At 39.6% G+C, this 19,478-nt stretch overlaps 2 protein-coding genes across 2 annotated transcripts; both read left to right on the forward strand.

The window, feature by feature from the left end:
- The first annotated feature begins 873 nt into the window (after positions 1 to 873).
- Positions 874 to 2,578, forward strand: LOC136678447 (uncharacterized). The gene is made up of 5 exons (XM_066656498.1): positions 874 to 1,267; positions 1,529 to 1,610; positions 1,737 to 1,842; positions 2,028 to 2,136; positions 2,301 to 2,578. Exons 1-5 carry the CDS (start codon positions 874 to 876, stop codon positions 2,576 to 2,578), a joined length of 969 nt encoding a protein of 322 aa, XP_066512595.1.
- A 14,430-nt stretch (positions 2,579 to 17,008) lies between these two features.
- On the forward strand, positions 17,009 to 18,644 carry LOC136678449 (uncharacterized). The gene is made up of 5 exons (XM_066656499.1): positions 17,009 to 17,333; positions 17,595 to 17,676; positions 17,803 to 17,908; positions 18,094 to 18,202; positions 18,367 to 18,644. Exons 1-5 carry the CDS (start codon positions 17,132 to 17,134, stop codon positions 18,642 to 18,644), a joined length of 777 nt encoding a protein of 258 aa, XP_066512596.1. The 5' UTR covers positions 17,009 to 17,131.
- The last annotated feature ends 834 nt before the right edge of the window (positions 18,645 to 19,478 follow it).

Here is a 19,478-nt window from a genome sequence, read left to right on the forward strand (position 1 = left end):
CAATCCATGACTGAGTTCCCCTTGAGCAAGGCACCAAACCCACAACTGTTCCCTGGGCACTGGGGATGGCTGCCCACTGCTCTGGGTGTGTGTTCACAGCCCCTAGTTCACTAGTGTGCGTGTCTTTGCTGCCACAGACGGTTTAAATGCTGAAGACACATTTTGTTGTACATATAATTGTACATTATTTTAAAATTCCTGCCATTTAAAATTTAAATTAAGTGTCTAGGTGAAAGTATAAAGATTTTAGAAGAAATAGATATTGAACGAGGGATGAAATGAAATGGATGAGTGTGATTGATCTCAGATCACGTGATGGGTTCTGGTGTGCCCAGGTCTCATGAAATCTCGTAGGTAGAAACCACAGTACAGCAGTTTGAAATTTTATTCAATGTATTCCAAAAATTCCCACTTTGGAAGCTCGTATTCAGAAACCAACAAAGCATAAGCAATGTAATTGGCTGTAGGTCTATGATCCTGTGAAGTTTTGTGGCTCTGCCTTCTCTAGGCTCTACTCCTGTCTAGGAGGAGGAGCAATCCAAAAACCGTAAGAAGAGTAATAATAAAAAGATATGAACAACAGCAAGTTGGCTCTTCCTAGCCAACTTATTAATAAGAAAAAAAAAACAGTCATTTGGCTTTGACAAGCCAAATTAAATAAAGCCTGTGTAGATCCTGGTGTTTAGAATGATGTGTGGAATATATTTTTTTCTGTTTCAAAACTAGGACTCCATCTTTAACAACCTAGATATAATGGAGCAGATCCAGGAGTCCATCCTAAAACGGATCCAGAGCTCAATCCAGAATTCAGCACAAGCACTGAATCAGCAGTCCAACAGGAGACTCCTTGGAAGGTTCAGCTAGACGGATCAAATGGGTGTTGTGGATCCCATTCGCCGTCGACCCATGTTGAAGCCTTCCCCACCACTGGAACCACGTCGACAAAAGCTGACGTCTCATTGCAGGGTTCGAATCTCAAATGTGGCTGTTGTGCAGGAGAGCTCCCCCTTTGGGTCGCAGATACCCTCCATACGCCTCAGCACACAGAGGAAGATATGCAGCAGCATGTCTAATTTCTTTGATCTGGATGTTGATGCACCTTTACTGAGGTATCATTCCCCAGAGCGACAGGGCCAGCATGTGCAGGCTGAAATAGCAGCTCAGAACGTAAAGCCCATGAGCTTCAGTAGGCATGTCCCACCCAGGCCGCCTACACCAGTAAACCTCGTCTGCCACATGCGACAGAAAAAGGTCTACTATGAACCAGGTAAGTATCAGCATTGGAAAAATGAGTCCTAGATCACTACAGAGCAGAAATAAAGTCAACAGTGGTTTTGTAGCATTCCAGTAAACTGCTCATTGCTAATTAATAGATTTCTAATCTATTAGAAGTTAAAATAGACACAAACCTGAACTTAACCATTACTTATGTAACTTACAGAATAAAAAGACATCTTCCAACAGCTAATGCTATCACAACTAATCTTTAGAATAGAAAATGACATGTATATTTTACAACTAATTATAGGAAGCAAGATCCCAAAATGGGAAGGCTTCTCTACACAGAGGAAGAAAGTGTCTGAGTTCATCAGGAAGCAGGAAGAGGAAAGGTATTTAGTTTTTTTGCCTTAAAACAAATCCTAGCAGAAAAAACAGAGTTTGTAATGAGACAATGATGTAGTATTTAGGTCACTTTCCACACATTCATCCCTTTTTAATGTCTGTTTTTTAAACAGGAAGAGAAAGTTAAAGCGCTTGAAACTGGTGTATGACCGGGCAGAGCGTAAAGCAAAATTCCTGCTGGCCAAGCTACATCACGACTGCCAGAGAACCATCATGGAGGTGAGACACACACTTCATACATGCGCTGTACAGCAGCTTCTGTATTGACAAGAGCCCTGTAAATGAGGTCTAAATAAGAACATTTCCTGATACATGGGCAAGTAGAACTCATGTTCTAAAACAAATATCAGTGAATGAGCTACATATTAAGGCTTGCTCTGTTTCTCCTGTATCCACTAAATCAGGAGGAGATGCAGTTGGCCAAGTCTCTGGAGCTATACATTTCCCATGCATTTGTCCCTCCACCTGCTTCTGCCAAGCTAGATAGACAATACTTGACCTATGTGACACCAGGTATGTTCCAGTGCTGCAGAACTTTATCCTTAAAGGCTATGAAATTAGATTCAATAACAAATGGTATGGCAACTAATATCAGAAATCTGTGTTCATGATTTTAATATACAACAACAGTGAAAGTGAACTGACTAAAATAACAAATGATGTTTCAATAATGACAGGGAGCAAGGTGGCCACATTGAAAAGCCATTTTAGGCAGAGGAAGGCAGAGGAGGCTCATGTGGAGTCCACAGCTGTCAGCAGTGCAACGAATAAGGCTGCAGTTAGGCAGAGAAGTGTAGCACAGGGTCATGCAGGTCCAGCAGACAAATATGCACCTTCACCTGTGCCTGTTTGGCAGAAGGAGGAAGCAAAGGCCCCTGTGAGGCCTATGCCTGCCCCAAAGGCTCAGCTTAGTCAGGGAATGAGAGATGCTGGAGACTTCTACCCTGATCAGTGAACAGCTCTTGACGTGTCTTGATCTGGCACCTGGACAGGCATTTGAACTGTTTCAGAATGAGGAATGGGAGGGCTTTAATCAGCTGGAGCAGAAACAGTCCACTTAGACAAAGCAGAACGAATAAAGATAAGATTTCAAGAGACTGGTTGTGTTTTAGAATATCATGTGTTTTGCAGGGAATGTCCTTTATGAGTGTCTGGTGCAGACTCCTGAACTGGGTATGTGGTTACAGACAATGGATGAATGGTGGTCACACCAGAGTTCTGGGATTGTAGGTTCAATCCCTGCCTGCAAGGTAACTCACTGTGAGGAGTGTGGCGTGTTCTCCGTCTCCCCACAACAGCAAAAAACTGCTTGGCAAGCAGGCTCAGGACAGAGTATATCTTCCAGAAAATGAATGTGTTGCTGGTTTGAAATTCTACATAAGGTACTTATAAAAAATTTGTTTTCATTGAATGGTTGCTAATGCCTTAGAGAGCAGTGTTGAATAATGATTTTTTTTGGTAAATTGGATGGGGGGTGGCACGGTGGCGCAGCAGGTAGTTTCACACAGCTCCAGGGACCTGGAGGTTGTGGGTTCGATTCCCACTCCGGATGACTGTCTGTGAGGAGTTGGTGTGTTCTCCCCGTGTCCGCATGGGTTTCCTCCCACAGTCCAAAAACACACATTGGTAGGTGGATTGGTGACTCCCCTGGTGCCCCCTCCAGGGTGTATTCCCCGCCTTGCGTCCAATGATTCCAGGTAGGCTCTGGACCCACCGTGACCCTGAATTGGATAAGCGGTTACAGATAATAAATGAATGATATTGGATGGGGTAAATTCATATGTTGTGTGCTGAATAGACATAATGTGCAAGCCCACTATCATTCATTTTACAGCACAGAAGAGTAAATGAACAAAAACCATATATTCAAAACAATTTATTTTTCATAAGATTTTATATGGACATCGTTTACATACTACATCAAACTCTTTCACTTGGGACTAGAGCAAAGGAAATAATTGTTGTCTATGATATGGTCTGTTTACAAGAGAATCAGATAAGTATGGGGGAAGTGAGTTTATTACCAGTGATGTTAGGACATCATGCAGAAAAGAACGGTTGCTACAAACATAACTTTTAACTACATTTAAAATGGTATCATTTTAAATTTTCCTGTTACATCCTACACCATTGGAGGTCATAATTATACCACAGCAAACTATAAAGTACAACTATTAGTACAACTAATAAAGTTCTACTTTATTATGCTGCTATACGTGAAACACAATGCCTTTTTATATCATTGTAGCCCAAAGAATAACATGCATCTCCTTTTTCGTTGATAATTACTTCACCATTTGAACACAATGGATGTCCTTCACACCGTGTGAAAACCTCATGGATGAATGGACTAATAGAAATGCTCCAAAATCTCTATTTCACCTTGAAATCCATTGAAAGTGAAGGTTTTTATTTCCTTCTGTAAATGTACTATTTTGAAGATACGTTTTTCTTTGGACAACGACGATATTCGTCTTCATTTGGTCGAGTAAGTGTTGATCATCATAAAAACTATTTGACTAAGTGCACCTGATTTTACAAAACATTAAAGCAATATTTAAATGAACCAAGACTAACTGTAAATCTTCCTATTAAGTAACGATATATAGGAATCTGTTCCCAGTAGCAACTGAGGAAGTCCATGCAAATATTGTAGAAATGTTTGAAACTAATAATCAGAAAGTATTAGGGGCAGCACTACTTCACAAGTAAACCCAACTCTACAGGTTCCTGAGAACACTCTGACATGTTCCGTTTGAGTTAGAAAATCTGTTCCACACCAGAGCAACACTATCTATATTTCTTCCAAGGGGTCACATAGGTCATTACATGTGTCTGACCCAATGAGACCATTGAAATATAAGCAGGTGAAACATATATTAAATGTTTAAAGACAGGATGATATCAGCAGATGTGTTAAAAAATGCTGTGCTATTATACTGTAATATCTGCATTTCATAAACTATTACTGACTTTGTAAATCAATACAGATTAATGGTTCTGTTTTCAATTATGTGAACGCAGGTAGACTTAGGGCCAATTTCTGTATTTTAAAAATGTTCAAGCATCAGAAAATATATACATTACATTTATCTGATATCCAGACTGCCTCAAAAACTAATGTAAATGTATCCCTACAAAACACAAACAAATTACAAATTCTGATCACAATTTGTGAAAGAAAGCAGAAGCTTTTCTAACTCGCCTTGTACTCATCATTTATCATGCTAATACATAAGTATACCTTTACTATTTTTGCTTTTGGAATCCTGAGTGGCTGATGATTTTGAAACTTTAGGTGGAAGAGAAAATGAATGGGCCTCTAGGGCTTTTGTGCAAAACTATAATGTGTACATGTATTCTTCCTTTTTTATGACATATTTCTAACAAACAGATTAAGTAAGTGTTCTTCAGCCAAACACAACTCTGTAGCATTGACACTGACAAGATTTTTTCCAAAAATATCTATATCATCTTCAAGCTATGTTGTTAAGTCCTGTTCCCCAACACAGTGAACTTATTTAAAGAGAATCAAGCTGAAATAAATATGACCAATTCAAAAACAGGTAATTCTCACATGATCTTCAGATTTTAAAAATTGATATTTTTTCCTGATTATGGGAAATATAACCATGAAGCTTAAGAACTTGGCAACACTGAGTGCATCAACAGATACAAGTATTTAGCCCACACTGTACTCAGCCTTTCAACAGTGAATTAGATGAGTCCAAAAACTACCCACATTAATCCTCACTTGAAAAATAAAACAGTCATTAATTTGCATTTACTGTCAATATACTTTCTAAAGGACACATTTTGTGGATGATAGACATCTTTGTGAATCAATAAATATTTTTGTTATCCATTTCATGGTATGCAATGAACTATACAGTTCAAGAGATATGGACCGAAATAAAAGTGCCATTGTATTAACACTACAAGGCAAATTATGATAACTTCCCCTCTTGAATGTTGCTTTTTACAAAACTTCTGCAACCCAGCATCAGGAAACAATAATAAAGACCCTACAACAAATAAGGGTTTCTGCATTATGTGCTTGGGCCAGAGGATGGAAAAATAACTTGATACTAATATCGAGTTGTTTTGAACAGGTTCGTAAAAAGTACTATAGACTGTAACACCTGGTCACTTGAGATAAGTTTGCAAAAACAACTATATACATATACACAAAGTGGCATTGAAGCCTTGGTGTGAGAATGTGTGTCCACACATCCACATGGGCATAGGGTTTAGGGGCTGCTATAGACACACTGAAAATTGTGCTACAGACTATGCAAAGCTAGGGGGACTGAACATCACTGTCTGTCTTCTGGCTGACTGTTCTCAAGGTCAGGCACTGATGTCTTGTCTGGTGTTGCTGTGGCCAGCCGATGTCTCCCAACTTTGGGCTTTTGAGCAACTGACGAGGTCTGTGAACGCTTCCTTAAGGGTTTAACTCTTTTTGTCATTAGTGTCATACAGGTATAGCAGCCAAAGGAGTGCATTGCTGATGCTAGCTTCGATGGGCTGTGTTGGACCTTTTCAATTCCTCTGATTTAGTCATGTGCTGCAGGCCAAAAACTTGAGTCTTTCTCTATGAGGTCACACAAACCAGATAAGCATGACTTCAACTTGTCCACAGGGTTGGCAGCCTCTGCACCTGAAATTAAAAAGTTAATTTTGTAAAATTTTATCACTTTGGTTTCTGTTGAGTTTATTTATTTATTTATTTTTTTTGGTGAGGACCCAGAACTTGCTTCCTTCAATTTAATATTTAAACATAACATTTTACTGTTAATGTGTCTCTTGTTCTCATGTACAGCTGGGCAATGCATGTGTCCATCACTGATATTCGTTTACCAAGGGTTTAGTCATTTTATCTGGTAAATTAATGTATTATTCTCTAATGTGAATAAGGAACTGAGTTTGCTGTGCTGACCACTGTGTTTGCAATTTACTAAGATATTTCTTAATATTAACTGGTTACTTGCATCACTATTACTTTTTTACTATTCTCTGTAAGTATAATTTATGCAAGGAAAAAATATTTTTCATATATTTCTTTACACTTTATCCTTAGCATAAAATTTTCCTAGAATGCTGACCTTCTGCTGCCTTGGTCACTTCTTGCTCCATCACACAGGTCTGTGTAGAATCGTCTTCCTCTGGCATGGAGGTGTCTATAGGGTCTGGGTCAGGAGGAAGTGTGGAAGGCGGGCTGACTGACACAGTGGCCAGCTTGGTGCATTGGTCGATGCACTGTTGAACATTGCTGAACATGGCAATCTGCCTTTCTAAAGCTTCAGCCATCTCTGACCCCTCACACACTGAAAGCTCCTGTTTAGAAACTTGATGGTACATCCTGCCAAAAAGAGGAAGTTATGTATTTTATATTGCACTGCATATTTCGGATACTCCACAATTCAAACTTATTAGGATACCTTAAGCAACCATGTTTGGAATTTGCATAAAACAAATGACGACAAAAGAATGTCCAAAACACTGATAAAACTGATTTGCTGCCATCCATGAAAAATGTACTATGTATAATCCTGTGCAAGTCACTTAAATGTATGTTATTATCTTCTCAATAAGCAGGGTTCTTGTATAAAATGATGTATGTTTACCAAATTTGGCCACAACATCCTCTCATAATGCACTCATTTTAAAGAGTGACATATTAGCCATTTAATTATTTGATCTAAACTATTCGCACATCATTGCATTCTGATTTTCTTTACATTTTGGACTGTATATGAAATTTTCTGGACTGGGGTTGAATATAAAACTGCTAATACATTAGAAAATCATTTGACTAGTTTCTTGTACAGTAGATAGTAAACAATCTTAAGTATGTTTGTCGTATAAAATCTGCTCTGTTGGTGTTACAACTGAACATTGAATTAAACCTGTAAATGTTTGTATTGTTACACTCTTGCTAAAGGAGGCATTATTTGCTAGTACTCCTTGAAATTCCCTTTTAAATGACTAAAGACCATGTTCAAGACTAAACTGCAACCATGTAGAACATAAGGGGTGTATTTTTATGCTGGCTAGTGTGTGAGGAATTAACCGCTTACAAAGCAAGTAATTAGTTTATATTATATTAGCTAAACTACAGTCAATATAAAATGATAACTGTTCAATATTCACCTGTAGCAGAATTGAAGATCAGGACAGATGGATCGATCAGCTGATGCATTTGGAAATTTATCTCCATGTTCAATCTGGAGGTCATATTTTAAAACATCCAGAGCTGTAGAAGGTGAATGACCAGCTTCAAAAAGCTTCCTCAGCTTTTGTATAGCTTCACCACCAACATCCTTGTACCTCAAGGCATCTCCTACATGGATGTTATGATTGTGCTCATTGGTGATGTGCACTATTGTTGGCAAGATTGGCATGTGAGGATCTGTGCTTCTATATAGAGAAAGGTTTAAAAACATATAAATATATCACTTTTACAAAGAATACATGACCAGAAGTATATGATTTACAACACTAGAATGAGTTTAGGGTTAACATGGGGCTACCCACCGACACTGTCTTCCATAACTTGCTTTCGGGCGTTGCAGAGTTACAGCCATTTTTGCAGGGCAGTTTGTGTTATTCGTCCGTCTTCCAGAGCCTTCAAGACTCTTTCTTGGTTTTGTGTTGTGATGGCATCTGTAATCCACCTTAGAGGATATCTATTATTCAGACAATTTGTGACAGATTTCTGGCCTTGACTCTGTGCCTCACATCATCTCCAACTGTACGTGAGCATCTCCCTGTACTGTCCCTGTTAAACCCTTTTAATTGCCTTTGTGTATGAAAGGTGACCTTTCTGAAAAATCATGCCTCAGAACAGTGTGATTATATAGGGATTGATGAAATAGCGAGGGAATATAACTATCAGGGTCTTCACCTCAGCAACTAACTGGACTTGTCTAGCAACACAGATGTCCTGTATAGGAAGGGCCGGGTTCATCTCCACCTGCTGAGGAGACAGAGGCCCAGTGTGCAGACCACTGTTGAGTTCTACATTAAATTTAGTAAAACACACCCGTCCTTCACGGCCCTGACCCCCACAGACTCCCGTATCTGCTGGGAGAACAGAGAGAGAGCTGCACTCTCGCAGCCCGATACGTCCTCGCCTGCCAACGCAAAAGGGACAGTGAGTGACCCTGTCAAACACACAAACACACACACACACTGACCCCATATATTACCTTTTCCCCCAGTTCCAGTCCAGTGTTAGTGGTAAATGTTACTGTTTCCACATTTCTAATAAGTTACACCCTGTATTTATTTAATTCAATATTTTATTGTTTACTTAAATATTTGTTCTTTTTAACCTTTTAAAATTGTAACCCAGGCTTTGACAATACAAATGTAAATAATTTATCATGTCAATAAAGCACCTTGAATTGAAAAATTGAAGAGAGAGAGAGAGAGAGAGAGAGAGAGAGAGAGAGAGAGAGAGAGAGAGAGAGAGAGAGAGAGAATTCTACTCTAAGGCCATCCCAATAGAGTACAAGACAGGAAATGTCTTACTGGTCCCTACTGTTTTCCATAAATGTCTGCACATGCCGTGTATAACTGTAAGAAGAAGTGTCCCTGCTTTTAATTAGACCTTCTGATTTTAATGTTTTAATGTAAAATTTAGGGTGCAAAAATGAGTGTTTAATTTCTAAAGCTCCAAGCAGAAAACAAGCCACAAATACATAAATGCTAATTTACAGTCCACAAAAAATTATAAAGTTTGCACAAAACAGTATTTAATAGTAATTCAAGTATTATTTTTTTCAAACACCTGAATGTGTCATATAAATACTAGATTACACTACATATTTTTGTGTCACTCTTTTAGAAAATAAATTTAGATATTTTTATACATTTTATTGAACAAAACCTGCTTATGTTTTATAAAAATGGGCAATGTTAACCTGAAATATAAATTATTCACTCTCAAAGTTTTTAAAATATTATATCCGTTCACATTTTAATATCCTTTACAGTCTTTAATTAATACTCTGTCTTTAACATAGAGCTCACAAAGAAAAGGGAGGTTTTGTGATACAGCGTTGCACAGTCCGGTCCCATTCCTTCATTTAAAAAACGAAAGTGCTTTGTGTGAAACATTTTCTTCTGGTCAGCGCCTCAAGCCTCATCCTTTGCGCATGCGGATCAGTTCAGGAGCATGATCTGTTCAGATACAGGTCACATTATACAGAGTGTGGCCAAAGAGAGGGCGCTGAGGACTGATTTTTTAACAATAGGACTGGCTCCCAATATTTGGGTATCCATCCATCCATCCATCCATCCATTATCCAACGCTTATCCGGGTCCGGGTGGCGGAGGATGCAGTCAGAGCAAAGAAACCCAGACCTCCCTCTCCCCATCCACCATCTCCAGCTCCTCAGGGGGTATAACGAGGCGTTCCTAGGCCAGTCGAGACATGTAGTCTCTCCAGCGTGTCCCGTTGGACATACGCAGAACACCTCACCAGGAGGCATCCAGACCAGATGCCCGGACCACCTCAACTGGCTCCTCTCGATGTGGAGGAGCAGCGACACCACTCCGAGTCTCTCCTGGATGCCTGAGCTCCTAACCCTGTCTCTAAGGGAGAGTCCAGACACCCTGCGGAGAAAACTCATTTCAGTCGCTTGTACCCGCGATCTCGTTCTTTCGGTCACTACCCAAAGTTCGTGACCATATGTGAGGGTTGGGACATAGATTGAACGGTAAATTGAGAGCTTTGCTCTTCTGCTCAGCTCTCTCTTCACCACAACGGAGCGGTACAGAGCCCGCATTACTGCTGACGCTGCACCGATCCGCCTGTCAATCTCACGCTCCATCTTTCCCTCACTCGTGAACAAGACCTCAAGGTATTTAAACTCCTCCACTTGAGGCAGGATCTCACTTCCAACCTGGAGAGAGCACTCCACCCTTTTCCGACTGAACATCATGGACTCGGACTTGGAGGTGCTGATCCTCATCCCTACCGCTTCACACTCGGCTGCAAACTGGTCCAGCAAGAGCTGGAGGTCCTGGCTCGATGAAGCCAAAAAGACCACATCATCTGCAAAAAGGAGACATGGAATCCTGAGACCACCAAACCGGACACCCTCCGCCACTTGGCTACGCCGAGAAATTCTGTCCATAAAAATTATGAACAGAACCGGTGACAACGGGCAGCCCTGACGGACTCCAACTCTGACTGGAAACCAGTCGGACTTACTGCCAGCCATACGAACCAGACTCCTGCTCTGTTTGTACAGGGACTGGATAGCTCGTAGCAAAGAGCCCAGTACCCCATACTCCCTGAGCACCCCCCACAGAATACCCCGAGGGACACGGTCGAATGCCTTCTCCAGATCCACAAAACACATGTAGATTGGTTGAACAAACTCCCATGCACCCTCCAGGATCCTAGCGAGGGTAAAGAGCTGGTCCTGTGTTCCACGACCGGGGCGGAATCTGCATTGTTCCTCCTGGATCCGAGGTTCAACTCTCAGTCGGACTCTCTTCTCCAGTACCCCTGCATAGACCTTACCGGGGAGGCTGAGGAGTGTGATCCCCCTATAGTTGGAACACACCCTCTGATCCCCCTTTTTAAAAAGAGGAACCACCACCCCAGTCTGCCAGTCCAGAGGCACTGCCCCCGATGTCTAGGCGATGTTGCAAAGACGTATGAGCCAGGACAGCCCCACAATATCCAAAGCCTTGAGGAACCCAGGGCGAGCCTCATCCACCCCCGGGGCCCTACTGCCAAGGAGTTTCCTTACCACCTCGGCCACCTCAGCCCCAGTGATAGACGAGTGTCTAAATGTGATTATCGATAAAGGCAACACTCTACCACATTCAGGCAAGTACTCCGGCAGTAAAAACAGTGGTTTCCGACTCCACCCGTATTCAGGCTCATCAAAATAAAAGTCTTTCTGCAATTGAAGCCTAAAACTCAGTCTTGACTTAGTATCTCAAAATAATGAGATAGTATCTTGAAATATTGAGATAGCAACTTGCATATTACTGAAAAAAATGGGTGCCTTTTTTAAAATTATTTTATGTGGCAGAGACGAGCTTACATAAGGGACAGCCTGGAACACCTTGAATTATTATTTTTAATTAAAATTCTAGCAAAAGAATTTCATAGAATTAAAAAAAAAAAAAAAAACAGACAAAATGTTAAAACGTTAATAAAAAAGATTTAAGATTCTGTAATATTTTCTTGGTCACTATTTAAGATTTATTTTTATTTTCTTTTTAACTTGTGTTAAATTTTAGACTTCACTGCTGTAAGAAAACAATGTAATAAAAGATTTAACACAGTATTTGTTCTCTGTGTCAAAAGTGTTCAGTCAACTAGGGCATTTCACATTTGATTTTTCAATTTAAATGTATATATTGTGTGGAAATGAGACATCATCTGCTGGCATCTAGAGCATTGCCAGTGACATTACAGGATGTGTGATTAAAGCAGTGATGGACCAAATTCTACCAGTAATGGGACATTGGTACGGGAAAACCTGCGTGGATGAACTTGATGAAAAGACTTAGACCACCTGGAGATAACATATCCTAAATCAAGTCTGCAGTCCAGAAAACATTCACCCGGTGCAGATCAATAGCCAAGCATTCCCTCACCAGGACTGGAAACCTCCAAAGGTATTTGCCCTATTTTGGATATGCCTCACACATATGGAGGTAACAAGAAATGTGACATGGTAAAAAGATTTTGAAAAAAAAAAAACTACGTAGTTTGCAAAATTTAATGACTCACTGCTAAGTTATTTGGTGATTTGAATTGATGTTTAAAAAGATTATTTCAGTCAAGTACTTTGAGCATGTTTATGTATATGTAGAGAAGTAAACAAACATCTATGACATATAAATGGTGCTGTAGATGTTTGATCCCTTGATAAACTGTCAAGGTTTAGTAATGCCAACACCACAAGATAAAAGATTGTATAGGTTCAGAAGTTAAAAGAAATAAAACCACAAGGTTTTCTATATCTATGTGCTATTGTGGTTTTATGAATGTGCTATTTTTGATTATTTCTTTTCAGCAACTTAAATGACATTACCATTTTTTAAAATGTACTTAAATATAATTATCTCCTGTAAATATGAACATATTTATTCAGCATGGACCCTGGGTTCTCAATATCTACAACACAGATAATAATCAAAACCACTGGTGAACCTCCACATGTCTTTGGAGTTTTTGATTTTATGTTATAATTGTAAAATAGTGATTAGAACAATTCTTTGGAGACTTTAAAACAAAAAATAATAAATAAATCTGTGGAGTTCCCCTTTAAGTGAAATTAAATGTTAAGAAATATAATTTTTGTTCCCCTATAAAGTTACGTTTTTAAATAATTAAATGATCAACATGTTTTAATGCCATTTAATTATTATAGCTGCTTTTAATAGGCATTATACTTTCACAAATGAAAGGTGCATTTGAGTAAAACTGCATGTCTTATGCTGTGAAACTATTGTTTCTCTGATAAATAAATAGCTGTTTATTTTATATATTTTTTCCTGTTTTATTTATTTATTTATTTATTTTTTTTTTTGGGGGGGGGGGGTGTTTTTAAATCAGTACCTAGATTACACACAATAAACATGTATTGTGCAATAATAACACATTTGTGTGTTCAGTAACTCAAGTCGATAACACATTTACTGTGTTTAAACTAACATAAAACGTCTCTGAGCACACTTGGTAAATTTGTTAAAACTTGGTCCAACAATAAGTTCAGCTTATTATGTGTGAAAACAAGAAAGTGCTTTAAAGGTTCAGTGTGAAAAAAGTGTACTTAAATATAGCAGAATGTGAAAAGAAGGCTGAAACTGAAGACATGATTGAGGATGTTGCCATTGCCTCAGTATATGAGCTGTATTTCTCCCCACTGCCTTCATAGACAATAGGTAGATTTTCCAAAATGGAACCTTACACAGCTTGGTTATCTGTAGTTAAACAGTGAATCGGCAGTCATTCTTCCTCATGATGATGTTGTTTAAACAATAATATTCAACAACAGAATTGTGACAGTCTTGTACACGCTAACTTTAGCACAAGCAGGTACCCCAGGTCTGGAATTTTTGGTGAGCTTCACTCTACATTCTTCTCCAGTTTTAGAGGAAGAAGAGATTCAGAGAAGTTTTAATGATTTTCAAGGTAAATAATTTTCTTATAAAATGACAACTACTTAAAGGCAAAGTTAACCACTGAAGTTAAAAATGGTTTATAAAATTCAGAAAATGTTTCCATTTGCTAGCTCTCCAGTCTGTTTGCATACTTGAAACTGCTCTAGCATGTTTAAGAAGCCCCTGTGTCTGTAAATAAGTAAAAAACACACAAACGGTCTCATCCAGTATGCTAGGCTTTATCTCCCTCTCTTTTTTTAGACAATAGAGAGAAATCCAAAGGTTGAAAATCATGAATGGAAATGAGGATTGCTCGATTCCTGCTCCATAAGTTAGTAATATTGACTTATCTTTGCTGTTTCAGATCACTTAAGGTGGAAATGTCTCCAAACACAGGAGACGACTGCATTACCGAATGTGCTACAAAACTTAAGAACTCGAGTTACAAACGAGATTCAGTGGTCATTCAAACAGTGAATAAAAATTTACAAGTTAAAATTCAGCCACATAATAAAAAAATAATAAATCATGCAAACATTCATTCATTATCTGTAACTGCTAATCCTGTTCAGGGTTGAGGTGGGTCCAGAGCCTACCTGGAATCATTGGGCGCAAGGCGGGAATACACTCTGGAGGGGGCGCCAGTCCTTCACATGGCAACACACACACAGTCACACAATCACACCTACGGACACTTTTGAGTCGCCAATTCACCTACCAACGTGTGTTTTTGGACTGTGAAAGGAAACCCACGTGGACACAAGGAGAACACACCACACATCACGCAGACAGTCTGCGACACTACCTGCTGCGCCACCGTGCCGCCCTCAGTCAAACATATCATTCCATATTAAAATACACCCCACACTTGTAGAGGTTTAATTCAATTTCAAGCAATCAGTGATTGAATATATTAATATCTAAATATAAAAAGTTAGAGACTTATTTCTTGTTGAGTTCAGCCTGCTTTAGTTGCTTGAAAATGTTTTCATTGAGCCTTTGTGCATGCTGAGTCTTATGGTATCAGTGTTTTCAGTGGTAAAATGGGGTCTTCTTGTGATGAGAGTCTTGCCATAATGGGTCTCTCCCTGTGTCTGTGTACCCACCGTCACCTCAACCTTCTTGTCAAAGTGATGGTGGCTTGTATGACAGTGCAGTGTTTTTTTAACCAGTGCTTGTTGTAAAACCAAAAAAACCAAAAAAACAAAAAACAAACAAAAAAAAAGCCTCTGCAAGGGCCATATTCTTCACAGACCAAAATGACATCATAAAGGTTGGCAGTTGTGTGAAAAGGGTCACTCCTAGTGATATGATGTCATAATGAAGCCACACCAACAGGTGTACATATAGGGCCCATCTTACAGCATTTTCATTATTTGAAGGAATCATCACCAACTGCTTGCAGAGATGAGTAGAGAGCGTTCACTAAAAGAGAACAGCAGGAGAAAACAGGTAAGAAAAAGAACTTTATTTTATTAATTATGTTTCATTCTTTTGCAGAAAGTGTTAACATTAATTGATTTAACAGTTGAAAATACACTTTAAATGGAATTGAAGAAAAGATTAATATAAAGGTGGTAATTTTTTTAATGCGTCCGTTTATTTGATGTGGTTGTTTACTTAAACTGGAAGTCTAAATAAAGTGAGAGTTTTAAAAGGTGGATTTGTTTTTAATGTAGAGGTCAAAAAATCCTTGCAGTTTTTTAGAGTTTAAGGGTTATTTGAGATGGTAATTTTTTAAGGGCACGTTTAAAATGTATTGTCTTTTTTAGCTGGTGGTATTTAAATGGCAGTACTGGATTGTGGCTATCAAGCAGGATAAGCTAATGTTGCAACAGTGTTAGCAATATTTGACAAGCCAAATTCTAATTCTTCCACAAACCTTTCCCCTCTAATTTATTAGATACAAAGAACAAATTAGGAATTTCATATTCTGTTGTCTTTATATATAAGATCTTTTTTGTTTCAGTGCATTGGATTCAGTGCTGAAAGATTAACAGCAGTTTTTATTACATCTGACATCTCAACAAGTTTTAAATAAATTATTATTACTTTTATGTTAATGTTTTTATTAAGACTGCCATGTTCAAAAAGCTGCTGCTGTAACTTCACATTACACCTTAAAAATCCTGCCACATTTATCTAGGGGTTCCCTAAGTCCCCCTAAGTCAGTCCCTTATGCTGATATAGCTGTGTATTAGGCTGTATATGTATGAGTCTGTGTGTAATTAGTGGTGCAGCCAGACAATTTTCATGGGGTGGCAAATGATACCTTACTTTTCCTATGTGACGTTACTAGTGTTTCTTGATCACTCAGTCCTCAAAATATGGGCAGTTGCCCACAAATGTTCCCTGGGCACTGGGGATGGCTGCCCACTGCTCTGGGTGTGTGTTCACAGCCCCTAGTTCACTAGTGTGCGTGTCTTTGCTGCCACAGATGGTTTAAATGCTGAAGACACATTTTGTTGTACATATAATTGTACATTATTTTAAAATTCCTGCCATTTAAAATTTAAATTAAGTGTCTAGGTGAAAGTATAAAGATTTTTAGAAGAAATAGATATTGAACGAGGGATGAAATGAAATGGATGAGTGTGATTCATCTCAGACTTCACGTGATGGGTTCTGGTGTGCCCAGGTCTCATGAAATCTCGTAGGTAGAAACCACAGTACAGCAGTTTGAAATTTTGTTCAATGTATTCCAAAAATTCCCACTTTGGAAGCTCGTATTCAGAAACCAACAAAGCATAAGCAATATAATTGGCTGTAGGTCTATGATCCTGTATAGTTTTGTGGCTCTGCCTTCTCTAGGCTCTACTCCTGTCTAGGAGGAGGAGCAATCCAAAAACCGTAAGAAGAGTAATAATAAAAAGATATGAACAACAGCAAGTTGGCTCTTCCTAGCCAACTTAATAATAAGAAAAAAAAACAGTCATTTGGCTTTGACAAGCCAAATTAAATAAAGCCTGTGTAGATCCTGGTGTTTAGAATGATGTGTGGAATATATTTTTTTCTGTTTCAACACTAGGACTCCATCTTTAACAACCTAGATAGAATGGAGCAGATCCAGGAGTCCATCCTAAAACGGATCCAGAGCTCAATCCAGAATTCAGCACAAGCACTGGATCAGCAGTCCGACAGGAGACTCCTTGGAAGGTTCAGCGAGACGGATCAAATGGGTGTTGTGGATCCCATTCGCCGTCGACACATGTTGAAGCCTTCCCCACCACTGGAACCACGTCGACAAAAGCTGACGTCTCATTGCAGAGTTCGAATCTCAAATGTGGCTGTTGTGCAGGAGAGCTCCCCCTTTGGGTCGCAGATCCCCTCCATACGCCTCAGCACACAGAGGAAGATATGCAGCAGCATGTCTAATTTCTTTGATCTGGATGTTGATGCACCTTTACTGAGGTATCATTCCCCAGAGCGACAGGGCCAGCATGTGCAGGCTGAAATAGCAGCTCAGAACGTAAAGCCCATGAGCTTCAGTAGGCATGTCCCACCCAGGCCGCCTACACCAGTAAACCTCGTCTGCCACATGCAACAGAAAAAGGTCTACTATGAACCAGGTAAGTATCAGCATTGAAAAAATGAGTCCTAGATCACTACAGAGCAGAAATGAAGTCAACAGTGGTTTTGTAGCATTCCAGTAAACTGCTCATTGCTAATTAATAGATTTCTAATCTATTAGAAGTTAAAATAGACACAAACCTGAACTTAACCATTACTTATGTAACTTACAGAATAAATAGACATCTTCCAACAGCTAATGCTATCACAACTAATCTTTAGAATAGAAAATGACATGTATATTTTACAACTAATTATAGGAAGCAAGATCCCAAAATGGGAAGGCTTCTCTACACAGAGGAAGAAAGTGTCTGAGTTCATCAGGAAGCAGGAAGAGGAAAGGTATTTAGTTTTTTTGCTTTAAAACAAATCCTAGCAGAAAGAACAGAGTTTGTAACGAGACAATGATGTAGTATTTAGGTCACTTTCCACACATTCATCCCTTTTTAATGTCTGTTTTTTAAACAGGAAGAGAAAGTTAAAGCGCTTGAAACTGGTGTATGACCGGGCAGAGCGTAAAGCAAAATTCCTGCTGGCCAAGCTACATCACGACTGCCAGAGAACCATCATGGAGGTGAGACACACACTTCATACATGCGCTGTACAACAGCTTCTGTATTGACAAGAGCCCTGTAAATGAGGTCTAAATAAGAACATTTCCTGATACATGGGCAAGTCGAACTCATGTTCTAAAACAAATATCAGTGAATGAGCTACATATTAAGGCTTGCTCTGTTTCTTCTGTATCCACTAAATCAGGAGGAGATGCAGTTGGCCAAGTCTCTGGAGCTATACATTTCCCATGCATTTGTCCCTCCACCTGCTTCTGCCAAGCTAGATAGACAATACTTGACCTATGTGACACCAGGTATGTTCCAGTACTGCAGAACTTTATACTTAAAGGCTATGAAATTATATTCAATAACAAATGGTAAAGCAACTAATATCAGAAATCTGTGTTCATGATTTTAATATACAACAACAGTGAAATTGAACTGACTAAAATAACAAATGATGTTTCAATAATGACAGGGAGCAAGGTGCCCACATTGAAAAGCCATTTTAGGCAGAGGAAGGCAGAGGAGGCTCGTGTGGAGTCCGCAGCTGTCAGCAGTGCAACGAACAAGGCTGCAGTTAGGCAGAGAAGTGTAGCACAGGGTCATGCAGGTCCAGCAGACAAATGTGCACCTTCACCTGTGCCTGTTTGGCAGAAGGAGGAAGCAAAGGCCCCTGTGAGGCCCATGACTGCCCCAAAGGCTCAGCTTAGTCAGGGAATGAGAGATGCTGGAGACTTCTACCCTGATCAGTGAACAGCTCTTGACGTATCCTGATCTGGCACCTGGACAGGCATTTGAACTGTTTCAGAACGAGGAATGGAAGGGCTTTAATCAGCTGGAGCAGAAACAGTCCACTTACACAAAGCAGAACGAATAAAGATAAGATTTCAAGAGACTGGTTGTGTTTTAGAATATCATGTGTTTTGCTGGGAATGTCCATTATGAGTGTCTGGTGCAGACTCCTGAACTAGGTATGTGGTTACAGACAGTGGATGAATGGTGGTCACACCAGAGTTCTGGGATTGTAGGTTCAATCCCTGCCTGCAAGGTAACTCACTGTGAGGAGTGTGGCATGTTCTCCATCTTCCCACAACAGCAAAAAAACTGCTTGGCAAGCAGGCTCAGGACAGAGTATAACTTCCAGAAAATGAATGTGTTGCTGGTTTGAAATTCTACATAAGGTACTTATAAAAAAAATGTTTTTATTGAATGGTTGCTAATGCCTTAGAGAGAAGTGTTGAATAATGATTTTTTTTTGGTAATTTGGATGGGGGGTGGCACGGTGGTGCAGCAGGTAGTGTCACACACCTCCAGGGACCTGGAGGTTGTGGGTTCGATTCCCACTCCGAATGACTGTCTGTGAGGAGTTGGTGTGTTCTCCCCGTGTCCGCATGGGTTTCCTCCCACAGTCCAAAAACACACATTGGTAGGTGGATTGGTGACTCCAATATTGTCCGTAGGTGTGAATGTGTATTTCCCTGTGAAGGACTGGCGCCCCCTCCAGGGTGTATTCCCCACCTTGCGTCCAATGATTCCAGGTAGGCTCTGGACCCACCGTGACCCTGAATTGGATAAGCGGTTACAGAT

Source organism: Hoplias malabaricus, chromosome Y, assembly GCF_029633855.1.
Source record: "Hoplias malabaricus isolate fHopMal1 chromosome Y, fHopMal1.hap1, whole genome shotgun sequence".
NCBI lineage: Eukaryota > Metazoa > Chordata > Actinopteri > Characiformes > Erythrinidae > Hoplias > Hoplias malabaricus.

Coding starts and splice junctions, on each gene's coding strand:
- LOC136678447 (XM_066656498.1), top strand. CDS start 874: ATGGGTGTTGTGGATCCCATTCGCCGTCGACCCATGTTGAAGCCTTCC. Junction 1,268..1,528: donor AAAGGTCTACTATGAACCAG/GTAAGTATCAGC, acceptor AACTAATTATAG/GAAGCAAGATCCCAAAATGG. Junction 2,137..2,300: donor CTTGACCTATGTGACACCAG/GTATGTTCCAGT, acceptor CAATAATGACAG/GGAGCAAGGTGGCCACATTG.
- LOC136678449 (XM_066656499.1), top strand. CDS start 17,132: ATGTCTAATTTCTTTGATCTGGATGTTGATGCACCTTTACTGAGGTAT. Junction 17,334..17,594: donor AAAGGTCTACTATGAACCAG/GTAAGTATCAGC, acceptor AACTAATTATAG/GAAGCAAGATCCCAAAATGG. Junction 18,203..18,366: donor CTTGACCTATGTGACACCAG/GTATGTTCCAGT, acceptor CAATAATGACAG/GGAGCAAGGTGCCCACATTG.